We start from the raw sequence: 22,165 nt of genomic DNA on the forward strand, positions 1-22,165 counted from the left end.
TTTTCCTGCTCTTCATGTGGTTTCTCATTTCTGGGTGGGTGGATTGAGAATGGAGATGGGTTAGGGGGCCCACCGGCCCAGCATGCTTGGGGATAGAACAGAAGGCTTGGTTTGAAACATTATCTAATTCCCATCATTACATATTGCGACGAATCATGCATTTTTTTTTTTTTTTTTTTTAATATTGACTTTGGGAGAAGCCGTACACAAATTTTTTTGGGGTAAAAGTACACTATATAAATGTTTCATCATTATCTGCCTGTCCTTCAGCTACACCCCTTTTCTCTTTCTTGCCCTCTTTGGGATTTACTTGGGTGCAGCAGCTCATCTCTATCCTGCTCCTGGGTTCCAAAATAAATTATCAACCCTTGTCATAATTGACAGATAAATCTTTAAATGATTTAAATTTTATCATATTAGCATTTGTTATCATATGAAAATTCAGTTAAAAAAAAAGAAAAGATAAATACCGAATTTTGAAAGACTGTGTTGCTCACAGTAAATACGGTAATAAATGTTGATATGGTAAAATATGAAAAATTATTTTTAAAACAATGGTTTAAAATTTGAAGAAGAAAAATACTAAACCTATACAACTCTTTTACAACTTAGTAACATGCATTATTATGTGAATGTGGTTTCATGTTAATACGTATCATTAAGTTATAAAATTATTGTAAAAGAGTCGAGAGTAATGTAAATTTTTATATTCATTTTACACCAATTGATGTGACGTATTTTAAATGACTTACCATGTTGATCACTTAAAAAACGCTAGAGGATTTTAAATTCACATTTTACTATATATATATATATATTTTTTTTTTTTGTGCATTTTAAATACTCCTATTTAAATATTTAAATTAATTGTCCCAATGTAAGGAGAGAGAGGAGGCAAAAGATTGGATTGGGATGAATAAGATTGAAGGAATCCAGTTGATAAAAGAGAAATGTTTGATTTATATTTTATTACGATTCTGTTCAACGCAAGTACGACTGATATGGAGACCGTTTTCTACTAGTCGTTGATCAGAGGAGAGATTAAAGTAAACGCAGAAAGAAAAACATATCTCAGATCAGGTGAGACACGCATGCCACCCTCTGCCAACAAGAAAGCATATAGTCGAAAATGGACTTTGTTCACAGACTCACAGCTTAATGGTAATGGCAGGCAGAAGATTTGCTGAGGGGGGTGGCAGAAACAGAACCTTGACGGGAACGGCGAAAGTCAAAGGGTGGAGCAGAGGGAGGGAGGCGGAGGGAGAGGTGCAGAGTTGCGCAGAAGAAACGCATATCCCCATGTGCAAAAGAGTCTGACACAAAAAATGACCCTCCTAGTCATTTTTTGGTCTTCGGGATTTCCTTTTTACAGCTTTTCTTTTTTACTTTTTTTTTTCATCATATATATATATATATATATATTTTCCTCTGCTACAACCTTCATGATAACAACCTTTTTTGTCTTTGTTGCTGCTACTTTCTCAGTAACTGTTCTTCCAGCTTTGATGAATCAGAATTACCTCCCTCCTTCTATTTCATCAAGATTCAATTTCGCAAGCTTGATAGCATTGTAGTGATCTCTAGAAAGTGTTTGGTTTATTAGCCTTTTTTTTTTTTTTTTTTTTTTTTTTTTTCTCTCTTGTAATTTCACACCAAATCATTAATTAGCAAATGCTTATTTTAATCTCTCATTTCCATGCTATCACGAAGCATATATAATAGCATTAGTTTATTTCCCTGGAGAAACATTAATTAGCTGAATTTTATATATATAACACATTGGCAGGTGTAAGTGGGGAACTTGGAAGTCCCAACGGTGGAGCGTTTATCAACGAAAACGCCGTCAGCTGTGTAGTGATGACTTTAGCAGAAGGCCAGGGTGAACAGTTGCTTTGTTTTATTCTTAGGTTTTTTTTGCTAACTTTTATTGGGGAGGTGATGTGACTATATGACTATGTCTACGTCCCTCCTGCCTGGACCCTGCATAATGCATATGGGTATCTAACCTTTTTTCTTTTTTTCTTTTCTGTAACCAACTAAGGATATTAATGCACAAAAATAAAGGTCCATGGTTAATACATTGTATTTTCACACAACGACATGTTTGGTTGTTGTCGTTGATATATACCTAAACCCTAAAACATGAAAGACACTGACCGGTCGTCTGAACAGGTTTTGGCTTCATGGGTAAAGCATTTCAAAGAAAAAAAACTAACCAAAGTCTTTCAAGTTCCAAAGAAGGAATGGGGGTATGATTCAGATGGTATTATATATATAGTACTAGTACAACCACAGAGAGTCTTTATCTTATTCTTAAGCTTCAAATTCCAAAGACAAATATCTGACTCCCTTTGTCTTTCTTTCAAGTTTCCACCATAACTAAAAAAAATGTTACAAAAAACAGGACCCTAATCCCAAATTAAAACAACCAAACAATCTCTTTTCAGTTGGATTGAGTAAAATGGAGATGGGTAATTTTATATATATATATATATATATATATGGGGTTTTGGTCCAAATAAAGCTGACATGGTGAGAGCAATATATATTAGTGGTCAGAGATTCCAATCGTAGGGCATCCGGATCTTTAACAGGGTAGAGTGCTCCAGAGATCTTCTGGGTTAAGCAGCTCGCTCATGGGTGATGGGTCCCCCCCCCAGATCTTCTTCTCAGCCCACACTCCATCACCTGAGTACCGTACAATCAACGCGATCAAAGGGATCAGAATCCTATATTGATCAGAAACACATACCATTACCAACCATCATTTGAAGTTTGACCAACTCTCAGCTCTACTACTCAATTAGACTTTCTATATATATATATATATAACTTTCATCTCTCTTTTTCATCTCTTTTTTTTTTTTTTTTCAATATTCCCCTTGCCCTTTAGGCTTTAACCAGTCAAAGAAAAAAAGGTCAAAGTTTAGGTGGACGGAGGGATTGGTCAGAGACAGGAGACAGCAGTATTTCTAAACAAAGCTCTAATCCTCCTCTACTTTGCCAGCTTTTGGCGTATGATCTGCTGCCAATGCTAGGTTTCTTTATATATATATATAATGCTAAAATTATACATTTATAACATAATGTTGACGTGACAATCTCAACTAACGAACTAATTATTATATTAATATATATTTTTTTAAAATAAATAGCTTAACCCAAACGAACATTTCGTACTACTGCATCTGCTTGCTTCCTTTTCATCAATGGAAAATATAATTTCTCCAAATTATTAATTTTTTTTTTTTCAAAAATAAGTTTAATTTAATTCCAGAAATTTTCATGAACCCACACCCTCAGCCTAACCCATCAACTGTCGTGAGGTGGTGCGAATTGAAGAGCACGTGAACCTCTCGCTAGTCCGCTTGTGGGGGATGCGGTATAAGTGGACCACACATCCTGTATGGGCCGGCCCAAGACACGGCCCAGTACAGTATGAATTTCACAGCCGAAGGAGGTTCATACTGCATATGTTGCAAAGTTTAGTAGCTATTGAAGTTTTTTTTTTTCTTTAACGGGATCCAAGGGTTGTTATAGACCATAATAACTTGCCACATCAACTTTGTTAGATATTTATGTGGTTTGTAATATTACTCATTTTCAAGTTAGGTGTTAATTCTTATTTGAAAAATGCTATAAACCACATTTTTAGTTCACAATATTAATGTGACAGTGACAATCAATCCTTGATTTTTTTTTATTTTATTTTTAATGATTGATTCAAGGGTTGATTAAGATTGATAGGCCAACATTATAGGATATTTGTGATATAAAAATGTGATTTATATCAAACCAATAATTCAATGTGCGTGTAGGGACTAATATGTCATATAAACTTGTCATCGTGAATTGTGACCCTATCACACTTAAAGTATTCTCAATAGCTTCCTTTAAATTTTCCTTAAATTTAGAGATTTAAGCTTTTTTTTTTTTTGATATGTCTACACAAAGGAAGGGAGATGTGAATTCGAACTAGTGACCTCCACTTCATGACACGTAGTTCACAGTACATTCCATAATAGCTTATATTTTTCTTTTCCTATACCATTTAAATATCATTTCAAATCAATGGTAGAGAAAGGAAAGAGGAAACAGAAAACCTTCTTTTGAATAAAAGAAGCTAAAGTGCTTCTCTAAATCTTGTGTAGCATTGTAACTTTCCCTTGGCTTAGGGAAGGAAATGAGAATTTGCTTTGGGTAGGTTTTTGAAAAATTTTCTTACACTCAACTATTTAAAAAAAGGGAACAAAGTTTAAGGAGTCTACCGATAATACTCTAAAGGGACTAAGGATGGTGGAAGTGCTCTAAAGGGACTAAGGATGGTGGACTGCTGGCCATGTCGTCAATATGAAATTAGAATACATCTGAAAAGTAAAGAATTATCTCGTGATGTGTTTTCAAAGGATCTCTCAAACCCTAATCGAGAAACCGAGTTTTGAATCTTGTGGGCCTATTAAGATTGAAATGGAAAACTCAAAAATATTCCCTATGCCATGGACTTGATATATATAAAATTTTTAATTTCGCCAATTAAAGGCCTCTTGCTAAATTGATATTTCTGTCCAAAATTTTAACGAGATCTAGTAGGTGTGAATTCTTACTTCTCGAAAAAACAAACGAACGAATATAACGCGACGAGCGTGTAGGGACTAAATATCTCATCTCATAGAAACAACCACGAGGGGCGACACTGCCACTGAGTGCCACACATAGTGGGTAAGAGATTGATCCAAAAATGAGATGCCTTTTTGGGAGTGTTTACCAAGCAAGTTGGGATGCAGGGGAAGTAATTTATCAGAAAATGCAGTGCTACAATTGGTAATTCCATGGGGGCAGGGTGTTGTAGAGATATTTTGGGCCTACCCAGAGAGATAACATGATCAAAGGCTTTTGGAACAACACCATAAATTGCCTATCCTGCGCCCATGTCAGCACACTATCCACATGAAAATGGAAATGAGTGGTTCTCCAGCTCCAACGTAGGAGGACGTATCTCCACTTTTCCTTGCAAATATTATCACAACCCACAAAAAAACAAACAAAAACTCACTAGATTAATTGCTTCCTTTCTCCATTTTCCTCCCTAGTGGCCTCAGAAACTCTCTCACAGGACAAAAACTGTACAACCTGTAAGGGGTTCGGTAATCATGGCCTCAACTTCCTCCTCCACACTTGCACTCTCCTCCTCATCCACCCTTGTCGATGCCAAGGCTCCTCGCCAATCGGCTGCTGCATCGCCACAATGTGTGACCCTTCCCACTCTGCCTCCACCACCTATGCAGTCACAGAACCGACCATGGAAGAGCACTGCTTATTGTGAGTCAATATTCATGCTTTATCGATGTTGCTACTACCATTATGCATACTATTAGGTTATCTTTGAAGGGTTTCTACTTAACCAGCAATTTGGTTTTGGTATAATTTTCTGCATAATTGAGCTTTTGTGCATTGGGGTCAGAACCCATCTTTCAAATACTACATCTTAGAATTTATAGGTAGGATGGTCATGCGCTAATTAAGTTACTGGCCAACATGCTTTCAGGCCGTAAGATTGCTCGCAATGTGATGGCCATGGCCACTGGAGAGGCACCAGCAGAAGTTGCAGCAGCTGAGCTGCCAGAGATTGTCAAAACAGTTCAAGAAGCTGTAAGGATTGAGCTATCATTCTCTTTTTGTAGTAAAGGAATTTTGGGGTATGTTTTGTTAACCTGAATTCATGAATCGCTGATCTGTTGCATGCACAGTGGGACAAAGTTGAAGATAAATATGCAGTGAGTTCACTTGCAGTAGCTGGGGTGGTTGCGCTCTGGGGATCCACTGGGCTGATCTCGGTGAGGTTCTCCAAATTGGCCATTTCTACCTTATCATCATTTTCACTTGTTGTTATTGTGTTTGTGAAAAGGTTTCTGAGAGATGTGGATCACTTGTAACAGGCAATTGATAGGCTTCCTCTTGTTCCTGGGGTTCTTGAGCTTGTAGGCATTGGCTATTCTGGGGTAAGTTGAATACGCTGCTGTTTATGCATCATACAGAGTGTTTAACCTTGAATTTCTGTGATTTTCCTCTGTTTCTTATGCATCCACCTTTCATGTCTTTCGTTGCAGTGGTTTGCATACAAGAACCTGATTTTCAAACCAGACAGGTAAGTTTCTATTTGCCCTTTGGACTCTACCACCAAAAACTCGGTTCTAAAGCATGCTATTCTATCCTCTCTAAGAATTTTTTCATGAGAGATTTTTCACTGTACTTCTTTGAATTTCAGGGAAGTTTTGATACAGAAGGTAAAAGATACTTATAAGGATATAATTGGGAGCAGCTAGAGGAACACCAATAGGGAATGCTGCTGAGATGAGGTGAACGTTTGGGCTTCGAAGCATATATATATATATATATCTTGCAGCATTGTCGTTAAGACCATGGATCCTTCTGTTGGCATAAGCTTCTAACCCATGTAATATGTACCTTCTCTTGAATATGCATGTAACTATTATATTACATTTCCCCCTTTAGTGCCAATCAATTCCTTTCTCATGTTACTTGGAAGAGCTAGAACTATTTACTGGAATAATGCACAGATTCACACGAACTTTCTTTCAACTTTTTTTTATTTGCTGGCTTAGAGATATAAGCTCAAGAAATAATTCACTTCATTTCAAGAGAAAGCAAGGGAGAATGAGAGAAGCTGAAGGAGCTGGAGATATTATAAAGTCACTATGATAAGCTGCAACAATTCCTCAAGAATAATTAGAGTAAATGTAGTAAGTTGAGAGGATTTTGAGCATCTATGAAGTTTTATACTGCTGTCTGCAGCTGGAAAACATGTCAATCATTGTGCATACCGAGCAAAGTATTGAACAAATAAAGTTTGCCACCTGATTTCAGCGCAAAACCCAAGAATTTTATGTATAAAATAAACAAGATCTAGGCTGATCAATCACAGTTGATGATGTCAACAGAAGCTTCACTAATAGCAAGCTCTGAAGATCTGGGCGTTTATGATACTTGAAAACCACCCAAGTTATAATAAATGCAGACGAGTTCTTGAATGAAAGCTTATGGTCATTCAAACCCTCTCATCAACGAGTGACTCATTTCCTACCACAATCTGACTTTTACCTGATCAAACACTTCCAAACATGTGCACTTAATAGTTGTAAAAGACTCACTTTCTAGGTATGTAGCGTAATTGCACTACGTAATGGCTGATTAGAGAGTTTAGAACAAAATGCCACAGTTACAATAAAAACAGAGAAAGCTAAAACTCATTTCATTAAAAAGAACCACAAACAGGTTCCCATAACAAATCTGGGCATTGGAAATTCCATTCACATCGTAGGATGCAGGTGCTGCATAATTTAATGGAAGATGCCAGGGTGTAATAAGCTTGTTTACTAAGAATATTTTCATGATCTGATGTTTACAAATGAACTATTCCATACTGATATCACAATACCATCAGAAACTGCATTCCTTAATTGCCTTAACGCAGAAATTAGGCAAAACAGCTACGTACTAGAGTGTAAGCTCCAACAAAAGGTATATTCCCTATGGATGTCAAAACCATTTCTTATTGAACACCATAATCCAGGTATCAGAGACATGCCATGTCCAACTAATGCTCTCAAATCCAGCTGCAACTGCCAGTGGTACATGTTCCATCCGCTCCCTTCCTCACGGTTTTCGAGTCACCATAAGCATATCAAGTAGGGATTTTACCTTTGCGTAAGAACTGGTAATATCTGGAAAATGGGGAAGAACTTGCGCCATAACAATTACTTTTCCATTAAGTATCAACTACGTACCAAATATAAATAATCTCGTGGTTAGTTATTGAATTATGAAATAGATTATCACCTTTTCTTAAGCATATAATGCTGAAAAGCATTAAAAGAATATTAAAAAAATCAAAGGCAAATTATAATTTACCACCCTAGATTATCATATTTTTGGCAATGTTCTCACCGAACTTTCAATTTACATAATTGACACTCTTTCAAAAAAGTTGATGTAATGTGTCCCCCACCCTCTAAATTAGGCTTGAATGTAACAAAAATGAGAAAGATGACTAAATACTTTGTCATCACACGTTCCCCATTCTAGCAAACCAAATACCATCATGTCAAAACAATAAACCCCATGAATGCCAACCCTTGAGATAAGCAGACACAGTTCTTTTTTCCTTTAATTGAAACATCATGTTATGTAGAAAAATAATAAACATACTATACTGCTAGGAAAAATTAGTTATGCTTCCTATATCTCACCCGTATCTTTCTGAACTAGTGGGTGATAAAGAAAAGTGGCGCGTCACATATTAAAAGTTATTAGTCATTCTTCAATCTCAAGGATAGGAGAAAACATCCTATAGATATGGGATTTGGGAGACATTTTGGTTCCAGCCAATCACATGGTAGCCCCTACTGACAATATTCATGCCAAAGTTATCCGTTAAAGCAAGAAAGAGGTGCAAGAACTTTTATTTATTTATTTTTAACTATGCCTTCTGAGTCACAATCTGCTTCCACGTAAGATAACACCCCCACCCCCAATCATCATTCACAAAGGTGGTTCTCAGTTCCATTTGGTTGGCAAAGCCTTTTGAAGAGTTAGCTGCGAAGTAACTAGTCATTGAGATCTAAGGGAAAATGTGTAACTCTATCAACCAATTTTAAAATGAACTAAACTACCATAAATCATTTTCAACCGCTTGAATTTGAACTTAACTTTACTGGGTTGGGGATGAGAAGGTCACTGGATTGATCTGGCGATGAAAAACCCAGTGGTGGCAGCAATGGCAGAAGGGAAGCCAAAAGTGATGGGTTATAAAAACCGAAGTCTGCTTTGTGGTTTGCAGGATTGGATAATTTGTGTTAAAGGGTATTTCAATAATTTTTTCATTTCCGTTATTTAAGATCTAAAGTGGATCGTGAGAGACAAATTGAAACAATTTTTCTCAAATTATGGTGCCAATCTATATTGAAAAGTGTAATTTGAACAAAGTTTACAGAAATTGTTAATAGTGCTTAAAGAATCATAAAATGTGTTGTACCTCATCCCTGAATATATAGATCGAGGACATTGTTATTGCCTAGTTGCAGTAATGTCATTACAACATCAATTAATCAGATGGGTAGTCAAGACAATCATTTTCCATGCTACGAATTGATTTGCTAAATGTTTCTAAGCGAAAGAGAAAAATGAGCCTCAAGTCACCAGTAAAATTAAGGAACAATGCTAGAAAGATACAAAATTCACCTTCAAAAGTATGGCATCTCCTTTCGGAACATTTTCGAACATATCTCCGGCTACATATTTCACACCTGCAAGATAAATTAACACCCCCTTTAATCTAGAGACTCTGTCAAATAATCGCGAACAGCCATTATTAGCAATTCATGTATAGTGAAATTTAGTTAACTGGATCTAGCTAATCAATCTCCACAGTCTCCACAAGATTTTAGCCATCTCTTTAATAAATTAGAAACATTTTATTTTTTTGTGGCACGGCATGGTATATGGGAATTGATAATATGAAACTTACAGAGACCATCTACTTTAAACTTAGAAACGTTTTTTTTTGTGGCATCTCTCCCTCCCTCTCACTCTCTCCTTCTACTTTAACATAAAAACATTGTTTGTTGGTAGCCTGACAGGGCACATGGAAATTAACATTATGAAGGTTGCATAGATCACCTACTTTAACTTAGAAACAGTTGTTTTTTTTTTTGGCATTATACATGGGCATTGAGAATATGTAGGTTGCAGACATCAGAACAACAGAGATGTGGCGAACTGCAGTTAAAACAATTGAACATTGGATTCATTAAATCTTCAACGATTTTTTGATCATTGAATTCAGAAATTACCATTGGGAGAAACAACACAATATCCTAAACAATATTATTTGAAAAAACAAACGTACTTGATGAACAGACAACATACCAGGATAGGGTGGGGCATGTTATATGACATAAGGCATGTCGAAATTAATGACCTTAATATGGGGTATTTTGAAATGATTAAGCGAATGGCCACTCCGAATCCACCACCAACATCGACGATCTGCTTGAGGTCCTTGAAACCGTCATAGAACTCGAGCATCTTCTTAACAAGTAAGGTAGTCATGTGGTTAAACATAGCTGTGTTGAAAGCTTGACTGGACAAAGGGTTCGTGCTAGCATATTCATAGCTGTGCATTCCATGAACCCTGTTAGACGGAACTCCGCCTTCAAGAATTGCATCCTCCAGTTGAGACCTAGCATTCAATTTAACAATGAAGTTGGCCGCCATCACAAAATTTAATAAATTCTAGGAACAATTTCTGACATGGGACTAGCATGGAGCATCCAAGTTATGCCTTTGAGGTAGGTGTTGGACCACTATAGTAGGACATTTGACGAGCATTCCTTCACTAGATTGATAATACATACTAGTATGCATGACTTTAAAAAATCCCCATTCTTTACACATTTGCATAACTTGCACAATATGCCAAACAATCGACCCCAACTATACATTGCTAATAAGTAACAATGGTGATAACGAGGCGGGGAAAAGAGGCCGAAGGGATTACATTCAATAATTCAAATTAAACAGCGATTTGAGGCAAATGCGAATATCTTAACTAATCAACAAGCTAGCTTTCTGAAAGGAAGTTTGATAGAAAATAAAGGAAAATAAGCCATGAATTAATCACTTGGTGGGGATTGGACTTTCAAAGGGATTAATCTCCAAATGACTTAGTAATTTTTGTATTTCTCGATCTTCTAATTGGCAATACCACAACTACATGCTTATATAGAAGAGATTACAACTTATAATGGAAATGCTGCTATTAATGAAAAATTAAAATAGATTATGATGCTAATAATGAGAATAATATCGTAATAATATGAGAGCAAAATCAAGGAAAATGAAGAAATATTTGGTTTCCTGACAAAGTCCTCTAATGTGAAGATGATGATGATTTCGTTCTTCGGAAAATGAAGATCGAAATATTATTTGGTTTTTCTTTAATAGAGGCAAATGTATTAATGTGGATTCAAGAAGGAAACAGAATGCAATATTCCATATATAAAGATTGCAAAAGAATTGTTAAGACTAAATTAAACAAGTACAGGGAATCATTAAAAACAGAATGAAAAATGAAAAGAAAAGAAATTAAGAGGAATGAAATAATAAGACTAACCAACTATCGAAGTAAACCTTGTCATGATTCAAGGACATCAAGGGCGCCAAGGAAACCCCATCTTGATTGGGCACGAAGTAGTTGGACACCGGAAGCAGAGAGTAGAGCCTACGGAACCCATCACCGCCAGCGTTAACATCCACAGTCACAGAGCAACCAAGCGCGCAGTGGTACACCAGTAGGCCGCAGATGCGTTCCAGCATGTCGGGTGCATCGGGGTTCTTGGTGGGCATCTGGGCCGTGATCTCCGCAGCGGAGAGCTCGGCACCAGGGCCCGCATTGGCCAAGATGTCGAAAACGCCGAGCTCGAGGCAGCACTGATCCGCACGCTAGTTCCATGGCATGGGAGAAGACTTCATTTTCATCTTCTTCTTGTTTTGGTTGGAGTTGTGCGGGGCTTCTGCTCCCCATTGATTTTTGTTGTTCAGCTGAACAAGACGATGCACTGCCCCGAATTTGCTCTTGCTTTTGCTAATTTGCCTTCTGGCGTCTGTACGTTCTTGGCTTATTTAAAAAATCTCTTTTTTTTTTCCTATGCGTTATAAAAAAGATCAGTTAATTTGGTTTTAGGTAACAAAGATGAATTAGTTAAACATTATAAATCTTGATGAATCAGTTAATTTGTTTTTCTTTTAACTATTTTACTCACTATCTTCATCACTTCTCTTCCCACTTTTATCATGACTCCCTTTCAGATTTTTATTTTTTTATTTTTTATTTATTTTTTATTTCCCAAAGAATTACAATATAACTATCGTGACAATAAAAATCAGCTCTTATTAAATTGAAATAACGTGTAAAAACATAGAAATAAAATTTGAATTCCCCCTCCCCCCTCAAAACGAAACTTCTTTTATTATCTCACTATATATCAAAATACACAATAATTTAACTTGTTGAAACACAACAATACTATTTAAAGTGGAAGTCCATCGACTGGGAGCCACACCTCATAAAGTGATAGTCAATAGTTGAGACATGTCAATATATATATATATATATATTCATCTCGTAATAAAAAAAACTTACGCGTTGCATGATTATATCTGCTGCATGCATGTTGATTAAATACGGTTTTTTTTGTTGTTTTTTTGATAAATGACAATCTACTCCTATAAATTACCGCTTCTATGTCATTATGACATTATCCCTACAATGCAAATCTAATAGAAATATTCAGGCGTACCACAAGTTTCATTAATTGAAAAAACTAAAGGAAGCCTTCAGAAACTGCATACTGATCGATATTACTTACAATGTTACCATCAGAAGCTGTATTGGTTGGCTTTATCTCACTAATTAGGCAAAAGAGCTACTAGAGTGTGTAAGCTCCTACAAAAGGTATATTCCCTACACCACCTTACTACTATATGGATGTCATCATATCATATCATTCTTATTGAACTCCATAATCCAGGTATTATAGACATGACATCTCAAACCAATGCTCTTAAATCCAGCTGCATATGCCAATGGAAATAATTCATGTTGCTGCCGCTCCCTTCCTCCCAGTTTTTGAATCATCACATGCATATCAAGTAGGGATTTAACCTTTGCATAAGTGGTAATCTCTGGAAAAATTGGAAGAACTTGCACCATAGCAAGAACCTTTCCATCGTATGGAAGAGCGCTGTAGCAGTTCTTCAATATCTTCACGCAGTCATCGTTGCCCCAATCATTGAGTATCCACTATCAAAGATAAATAATCTCATGGTTAGTATTTGAATTCTGAAAATTAGATTATTACCTTTCTTAAGCACAGAGTATTATTGACAAAGCATATAATGCTGAGAAGCATATATTAAAAGAATGTTAAAAATCAAAGGCAAATTATACTTTACCACCCTAGAGTATCAACTTTGTGGCAACGTCTCCACCGAACTTTCAATTTGTGCACCCTCTAAATTAGACTTGAATGTTACAAAAATGAGAAAGATGAATAAGTATACCCCTTTATCACACATTCCCCCATTCTAGCAAACCAAATACCATCATGTCAAAACAACAAATCCCATGAATGCCACCCTTGAGATAAACAGGAGAGTTATTTTTTTTCCTTAGTATAAACATCACGTATGTAGAAAAATAAAAAATAAAAAAGATTAAACGGCTTGCAAAAATTAACCAAGTTTCTTATATCTCATCCGTATCTTTCTGAGCTTCAAATGTGGGTAACAAAAAGAAGTGACGTAGTTATTAGTCATTCTTCAAGTTGAGGATAGGAGAAAACATCCTAGAGACATTGTATTTGGGAGACATTTTGGTTCTTGCCAATCGCATGGTAGCCCTACTAACAATAAATAATCTTGCAAAAGTATTCTGGTAAACCCATAAGAGATGCAAACACCAATTTTATAACAATGCCTTCCAATCTGTTAACGAGGATTTCAATCATTTTTTCATTTCCAGTATTTAAGATCCAATTTGGATGGTGAGAGACAAAGTGAAACAATTTTCTCAAATTATGGGGCCAATCACCAATATTGAAAAGCTTAATTTCAACAAAGTTTACAGAAATTGTTGATAACGCTTAAAAGACACAGGACATCGTTATTGCATTATTGCAGTAATGCCATTACAACATCAATCAGATGGGTAGTCAAACAATCATTTTCCATGCTACAAATTTATTTGCTAAATGTTTCTAAGCGAAAGAGAAAAATGAGTCTTTAAGTCAACAATAAAAGTAAGGAACAATGCCAGAAAGATACAAAATTAGAAAATTTACCTTCAAAATTATGGCATCTCCTTTTGGAACACTTTCGAACATATCTCTAGCTACATGTTTTACACCTGCAAGATAAATTAACACCCCCTTTAATCTACAGATTCTGTCAAACAATCGCAAACAGTTGTCTAGACTCCCAAAACCAAAAGTACAACCATTCATTAGCAATTCATGTATTGTAAAATTTGGTTAACTGGATCTAGCTAATCAATCTCCATAGTATTAGTCTCCACAAGATTTTAGCCATCTCTCTAATAACTTAGAAACATTTTATTTTTTTGTGGCATGACATGGTACATGGGAATTGATAATATGAAGGTTACAGAGACCATCTACTTTAAACTTAGAAAAGTTTGTTTGTGGCATCTCTCACTCCCTCTCACTCTCTCCTATCTACTTTAACATAAAAACATTGTTTGTTGGTAGCCTGACAGGGCACATGGAAATTAACATTATGAAGGTTGCAAAGATCATCTACTTTAACTTAGAAACAGTTTTTTTTTTTTTTTTTTTTTTTTTTTGGGCATCATACATGGGCATTGAGAATAGGAAGGTTGCAGATATCAGAACAATAGAGATGTGGCTTGAAGGAGGAAGAGCAAATTCCTTTGTATCTTGGGCCAAAAGCCAAGAAATGTTTGGGTACAAAATGGCCCAATTCCTTTGCTATCTTGGGTCAAATTCCTTTGGGTAAAAAATGGCCCAATTCTTTGTATCTTGGGCCAAAAGCCAAGAAATGAGCCGTGGTTGAAGGAGGAAGAGCAAATTCCAAAAAAAAAAAAGAAAAAAAAAAAAGAAAGAGAAATATTACTCAGCATTTTCAAATGTTAATCTCTTAGCATTATTGTTTATGTGGCACATTCACATCCACTTGTTTTTTTTAAACAAAAAAAATAGCAAATGAACAAAGAAAATGCTAAGGGATGAACACCTGAAAATTCTAGTAGCAGTTTTTTTTTTTTTTTTTTTTAATGGTGTCTATTTGATTTTGAGAAATGAAGAATTTATGTTGGGTGAATTCAAATCAAACGACTTTCTAGATGTAAATTTTTTTTTTATTATTTTTTTTTCTAGTTTCGTTTGCTTAAATAATTTTTTATTAATAATCTCTACAAGTAATTAAGAAAATTCTCAGGTAGTTTTCGTTGATCAATTTTTCACCAAATAATGGTAAAATGACCTACCTCAACATTTATCGTTATAAAGAAATTAATTTTGTATAGTTATCATAATAACTTAATAATTAACAACTTTTGAAAATTTGTGTTTACTATGTCGTCCCTCATGACTTCTCCCCACTTTTGCCGCTCTCTTTCAGTTTTTCTCTCTTTCCTCGTATTTTTCGTGAAAAAACTATAATTTTTTTTTTAACGATAAATACTAGATGTACTTTTGTTTATTATTTCATTTAATAGTGATTTTCAGTATTTCAGGAAGTGAGCACTTGAGAGTAAACACTTTAAAGTATGTATAACATTTTTTTTTTTAAAAACAATTCATAATAATATTTCCACTTATATGGATGCATCCCTTATTGCTGGCGTTTGGTTAATTTCACTACAAAAAATTTCAGATTTAGTGACGCCTTGTAAGAAAACGACATTTCAAGGCGTCTCATTTAGTGGAACCAACACCCCTATAATAAGGGTGTCTGTTGAACAGTAAACCAACACCCTTAAGAGGTGTCAACGATGATTTACAAAGTGCCTGTTAAAGTAGTTTGAAATTTCAAACTACTTTAATAGGCACTTTGTTATACGAGAGATTTGTCAAAGATTTTATTTTTCTTTTACGATGTTGACAAGTAATTTTAAATACTCAACTCTTATCTCATCCAATTTTAACAAGCGGCGCGCGAAGAGACCCTTTGCTTGACTTGGGCATGAAAGAGGTTGGCAGTCAAGCAGCATGAATCACTCATTTCAGGTTAATCTCTAAATTGATGGCTTTATTATCATTTCATTAGACTGATATGTCATGCCTACATTATACTAGATCTATAAGCTATGTATATATATATATATCAACTGCAGCTAATTTGAAGTCGCAATTCTTATTTCAACTTTTCATAAGCATTTTTATTTAAAGTGTTTGGACAAGAAACGATAGATTTCCAAATTAATATTACAAGCAAGCAATCTACTTGAAGAACTCCATAACCCAATAATTACAGACAAAAGATTCAAATCTGATGCCACTAAACCCTGCTTTGGTTGCCAAGGCAATGAATTCTGCTTCCGTCCTTTCCTTCCCTCCTGGGGTAACATGAGTCATCACGTTCACATCCAATTGACAGTTGCACTTCATAGAAGTGCTATTCTCAGGCATAATTGGAAGAACTGCATCCACAACAATCACCTTTCCATCATTGGTGTAGCCTCGTAGCAGTTCTTCAACAGCTTCAAGCACTTTTCATCATTCCAATCATGGAGTATCCACTACAAAATGTATCCAAATTATAACACCATTTCTCTTCAACTCATATACAAAAAGTACACAAATCAATCAAACCCACCTTCATAAAAATGGCATCCCCCTTAGGAACGCTTTCGAACATGTCTCCCCCGACATGTTCCACACCTGCAACACCAATTAATTAACACCTCTCTTTATCCCCCCACACACAAATATATATAGCTTATGAAGAACATTATATATATATATAAAAGAAGAGCAAATTAACCAGGATAATGTGGGGCATGTTGTATGACATGGGGCAAGTCGAAATTAATGGCCTTGATATGGGGGTATCTGGAAGTGATCACGTTGAGAGTGACTCCTAGACCGCCGCCGACATCAACCAATTGCTTGAGTTGCTGGAAGCCTTTGTAGGAGTCAAGGATGTACTTAATAACAATGGCTGAGTGGTTGGCCATGGCTGCGTTAAGAACCTGGTTGAACCTGGGCTCCAACCTGGCGTACTCGAAGGCCTGCATGCCATGAGCTCTGTTGAACGCAATTCCTCCTCCCTCAAGAATTGCATCTTTCATTTGGGACCTATCAATGAATTTGGACCAGAATCAGCACAAGTACTAGATTGTACGAGCAATACTTTTTAAATAAATCTACAAATATTATATAAATTCCAAGATCTTAACTATATATATATCATGAGTTTCACAATAAATTCATAAAAGAATGTACCAGAATCTAGAACAATTAAACTTGAGTAGTTTGGAATTCGCTACACTATCTATTCCATGCACCACATGATGTTTCTCAACAATGACGACAACTACTATAAGTAAAACAAAAATCTTGCAATATATAGTTATATTTATTTATTTAGTATTAGGTTAATTTTGTCAAAATCACTTAATTATAAACAGACACAAGAGCAATCCCCCAACGCAAATTGTAGGACAAGCAAAGCTCACATGAATGATAGAGAGATTAGGTAGTGGAAGAGGTAGCCTACATGTTCGAATTATGATCTAATTAATTTGTTTATCCCAATTCACAGTTTAAACTCGAAAACATTAATATTGTAATATAAGGGGGTTGGGTTTAACGATATTGTTATTTCAAATATGTGATGGATTTAAACATTTAAACTCAAAAATATCTATTGAATCATTAAATGGCGGAACAAATAATTGTAGTTTGTTATTATATATATATATATATATATATATATATATATAGGTTTACAGTTATTAACTACTTTTGCCTACCATTAAAATCACTAACTGCAATTGGCCTATGTGATTATATGATTATTAGTGGTTAATAACCATACTGCTGTCCCCAATGGATAGCTTAATCGACTGTGGACCATGCCTCATGAAGCGGAGGTCACTAGTTCAAATCCCCTCTCATCCTTTTCTTGTGCGGATATGTCAAAAAAAAAAAAAAAAAAAAAAACCCACCCCGATAACTTTACACACCAAAAGCAGTACTTTAGGCATAACTGTGCAATATTTTCAGAAACAAGTGGACTAGCTTAAAAAAATTGTTTGATAATCCACTCTTAATTTTTTTTTTTTTTTTTGTTTTTCTTTCTACTAAAAAAGTCAAAACATTAACAAACAACTTGCAACACTAATTAATTAATTAAAAAAAAAACTTGCAACACCAATTAAAAAAAAAAAACAAAAAACAAAAAACAAAAACAAAACACTCAAAAAAAAAAAAATAAAAATAAAAAATCTTTCACCTTTATGTTTTATAGGGTATAAAAATAATAGTTCTATATAGTAATAAGTTTCAAACACGTTAAAATCATAGGGTATACAGATGTTACAGTTCGCACAAAAATCATGAACATCGGCTCAGTGACAATTGAAAAATTCAAAAGGTCATACCATAATTAATTACAAATAAATTCTATAACAGATTTGCATAAGAATATACGAACGTATAAAATAATATATTGGTACAATAGAAATTCATGAAAGTTACAACTTAGTCTCTGATACATGTAAACTTAATATTCTATAGATTCTAACATCTTAATTATCATGATTTATTATATTTTGAAAGTATAAACACCACAAAACAGGTTCTTTCACTTAACCATCTTAATTAGTTACACCAAACTTATGGATATATTTTGTGTAAATTTATAGGGTATAGATAAAAAAAAACCGCTTCTCTTATTTGACAAATAGATTAAATAACCTAATAAGTTTAATAGGATTAGGATTAAATAACCTTATAACATTGGAGTTTAATAGTCTTTTTATGTCGTATGAGACATTAAATTCTTACATATGTTAAATCGCCACTTGTCCTAAAAATTTAAGCTAATAGGAATAAATCATTTAATAATTTAATTAACACTTTAACACTCACTCTCATGTGTGGACTCAAATTCATTTTTTTGTTTGGACGAAAATCTTTCGGAATTCATTGATAAAAGATCAAGAGCACAAAAGCTCTTACTCAAACTCCATTTTTGATAAGTGAGACTCAACATGTGGAATATTTAATTTTTTTTTTTTTTTGAAGATATGTGGAATATTTAATTGAAATGAGTAATAAATGACGAAGACAACGTTCGAAGTTAGAACTTCTGGCTCTGATATCATTTTAAATTACCATTTGTTCCAAAAGCTTAACATGGTATCAGAGTTAGAGGTCATGAGTTCGAATCTTGATTCAATCAATTCACCCCATTTAAATTAAATATTCCATGTGTTGAGTCTCATCTATTAAAAGAGGTTTTAAGCCCACGCGTAAGGGATGTAAAGTATTCATTAAATTATTAAATTTACTTTTTTCCTATCATTTTAAGCTTTTGGGGGGCAAATGGTAATTTAACAGCATATTTATACATGGACAAAGATTTTTTCCAACTCAATCTATAAAAATGCTATGTGTCTATTTTGTATGTAAGAAACAAATGCAAAGTTGGATGACCACATACTATTTTAATAAAATTTATTCCAATTATGTCATTCCTATCCAATCAATTTTGGAAGAAAACTTTGTCATTAATTTATCCATAAACTACTTTTTTTTTTTTTTTTTTTTTTTCTAGGCGAGACTAACTTCTTATAGTAAAGATAGAGAGAGAGAGAGAGAGAGAGAGAAAGGCACTTAATTAGGACGAATATTGAGAAATTATAATTGAAATTGTTATCTTTCAGAAAACCGTTTCAACGGAGAGAGACTCTGCCTTCTCTCTAGAAACCATCTCCTCCTCTCTTCCTTCAAGCAACAAAAAATGAAAGCTTTAAGGAGATAAGATCTAGATTTAGATCTAGATCTTCCCTCCTCCCCCTTCTTTGGCAGCAGTGCTCGGTGTCTTCTCTGGTTTCTGTTTTTGGCGGGTGTATTTTTAGATCTAAGTTGTAAATCTAAATCTAGATCCAAATCTAATTTTCTCTTTCTTAGATCTGATTGTCTTCATTAGCCTTGGTGCATCTTCTTGGGGATGTTTACGATGCCGTGCTCCTCCGCTGCTGCTTGTGATGTTTTTTATTTTATTTTATTTTATTTTATTTTGTTTTTATTTATTTATTTTTCTATTTTGTTATTGTTTTTTAGCTACCCATGCCCTAAATCTAGTTTGCTCGAAGTTAATCTATTACTTAAATGTATTTGTACATCGGTTAGCGGTAATTTTTTTTTTTTTTTTTCTTTTAATAAGGCGTCTTGGCCTATTGGGTTGTGGATATGAGTTAGTCCCCTGGCCTTGTGTTGTGGGGGTTTAGTTATGGGCTACACCTATGTATTTGTTAGAATCTGCTTGGAGCAGATCTGATCTAGTATCGAAAGATTTAACATTAGACATAGGTTAGCAGGTTGGTGAAGTCGCAGTCTTGGCTTTGGTTAAGATTTGACATAGTTTTATGTTGCTCTGTGTTGTATAAACGTCATGCTTTTGACTTTCATCTTTTAATGAGATCAGTATCATTATCCGAAAAAAAAAAAAAAAAAAAAATTTATTGAGAAGGACCCGGTTAATTTATCTCACCTACTAGGAAGGATAGTTAGTATATATGTTGAATTTATTTGGTCCACCTATTTTAAAGAAAAGTCATGTTACACATCTTTCTCCTAACAATTTTCTAATCATACCTTTTACCAATTCAATGATGGATTCACATGTCCATTATACCAATATGATGAAAGATCGTCGACTAGTTAGTTTTATTTTTTTGGTAAAAAAATAAACAAAAGAAGAAAACAAACTAATTATGAACAGAAAAAGATGGGAAAAGAAGAAAAAGTGGAGGTGAAAATAGAAAACAGACCAGCTATCTAAGACGACCTTGTCGTGAATCAAGGCCATGAGAGGTCCCAAAGAGACACCATCTTCGTTGCAGACGAAGTGTTTAGACACATCCCTAAACAAATAAAGCCTCTGCAAAGATTCAGAGTCATCAGTAGCCACAGAGCAACCAAGCAGAGAGTGGGGTGGCCAGCATCCTCAGAATACGGTCCAACATCGTGGGTGCCTCGGGGTTCTTGGTTGGCATCTGTTGAACAATTTGTGTAGGGGAGAGCTTGGCTCCCGGACCCGCTTTTGCTAGAATTTCAAAAACGCCAAGCTCCAAGGCCGATCGCAAGGTCATGGGCACCACAAGGGAGCCCGCCACCTGTAGTGCATACGTGAGGCTCTCATCTTCATTCTCATTAATTTTTGGAGTCGATTTCTTTAGAGAGGTAGCCATTATAGAAACTTGGAGTGACGATGGAAGCTAGTCTGCTCTATATATATTTGTTTAGATATTTGCAAGTTTAATCAAATATTTATCGATTTATAAGCCGTACGTATGAAGGTGGTTCTAATTCTGCCACGCAATGAGCATCAGACCAGTTGATTTTTTCTAATTAATGCAATATCAGTGATTTGATTTCAAAAAACAAAGATAAGTGTATTATTAATTGTCACTTTATTTAAAAGTTTAAAATGACGTAATACTATTTATACTGTTAAATTAAAAAAAAAAAAAAAATTAAACCATATAACAATTTATTTCTGTAATAAAACAAAATAAAATCTGTAGATTCAAATAATTCTTCTCGATTTGACACAAGTTTTCTATTCCTTTGTTGTACGTCTTTTTTTCAACCTTAACTTAGCCGACAATGCTTAATTATTGTTCCATTAATTATATATTTGCTTTCATTTTACGTAAATTTAACTCATTATCTCTAATTTGATTTTCTTTTTCTATTAATAGATCTCTTAATTTTGTATCAATATTTTTTCATTGAATGGATCATAAATTTTTATAAAAATAGAAGTTTAATACCCATGGACAATGGTGAGCTTGAAAATCTTTAGCATCCACTAATCTTTAAGTTTGAGTTTGACATGGGTCCACTAATCTTATCTTATATATATAAGATAAGATTAGATTATGCAGTTGTAAAATAAAGGGAAAAATATAAAATGGCCCTCCAAACTACCAGTTATTTGTAATTTAGTCCCTTAATGTTCAAAATGTAATAAAGTAGCCTCATAAACTATCAACTAGTTGCAATTTGACCACTCCGTTAGTTAGCATCGTCAAAATGGATGAAAAATGCAAAACGACGTCGTTTTGTTGAGGTTAAGTTACTAAAATGCCATTTTTTTTAAAAAAAACAAAAAATTAAATTAAAAAAAGGTCCACTAAACGTTGTCGTTTTGCTTTTAAAAAAATCCACGACAACCATATTAGACTTCCATCCAAACTGTTCCTCACTTCGTCTTCTTCGTCAGGACCCACTTCAAAATCCCACGACAAAATGTAAGGATGCTAACGGTGCTAACTAATCATACGAAAATGATTCTGTCTTTCCATCGGCAA

General features: G+C 34.6%; 1 protein-coding gene and 2 pseudogenes across 1 annotated transcript; 1 reads left to right on the top strand and 2 right to left on the bottom strand.

Annotated features, from left to right (window-relative positions):
- The first annotated feature begins 4,968 nt into the window (after positions 1–4,968).
- On the top strand, positions 4,969–6,539 carry PSI-P (photosystem I P subunit). The gene is made up of 6 exons (XM_059601603.2): positions 4,969–5,319; positions 5,546–5,649; positions 5,748–5,834; positions 5,937–5,999; positions 6,108–6,145; positions 6,266–6,539. The coding sequence occupies exons 1-6, from the start codon at positions 5,151–5,153 to the stop codon at positions 6,321–6,323; spliced, it is 519 nt and encodes a 172-aa protein (XP_059457586.2). The 5' UTR covers positions 4,969–5,150; the 3' UTR covers positions 6,324–6,539.
- A 2,698-nt stretch (positions 6,540–9,237) lies between these two features.
- LOC132186624 (anthranilate N-methyltransferase pseudogene) lies at positions 9,238–11,602 on the bottom strand (annotated as a pseudogene).
- Positions 11,603–16,058: 4,456 nt separating this feature from the next.
- On the bottom strand, positions 16,059–21,040 carry LOC132187765 (isoflavone 3'-O-methyltransferase 4-like; annotated as a pseudogene).
- Positions 21,041–22,165: the final 1,125 nt, after the last annotated feature.

This window comes from Corylus avellana, chromosome 6 (assembly GCF_965113065.1).
Source record: "Corylus avellana chromosome 6, dhCorAvel1.hap1.2, whole genome shotgun sequence".
NCBI lineage: Eukaryota > Viridiplantae > Streptophyta > Magnoliopsida > Fagales > Betulaceae > Corylus > Corylus avellana.

Coding starts and splice junctions, on each gene's coding strand:
- PSI-P (XM_059601603.2), top strand. CDS start 5,151: ATGGCCTCAACTTCCTCCTCCACACTTGCACTCTCCTCCTCATCCACC. Junction 5,835..5,936: donor GATCCACTGGGCTGATCTCG/GTGAGGTTCTCC, acceptor CACTTGTAACAG/GCAATTGATAGGCTTCCTCT. Junction 6,000..6,107: donor TAGGCATTGGCTATTCTGGG/GTAAGTTGAATA, acceptor CTTTCGTTGCAG/TGGTTTGCATACAAGAACCT.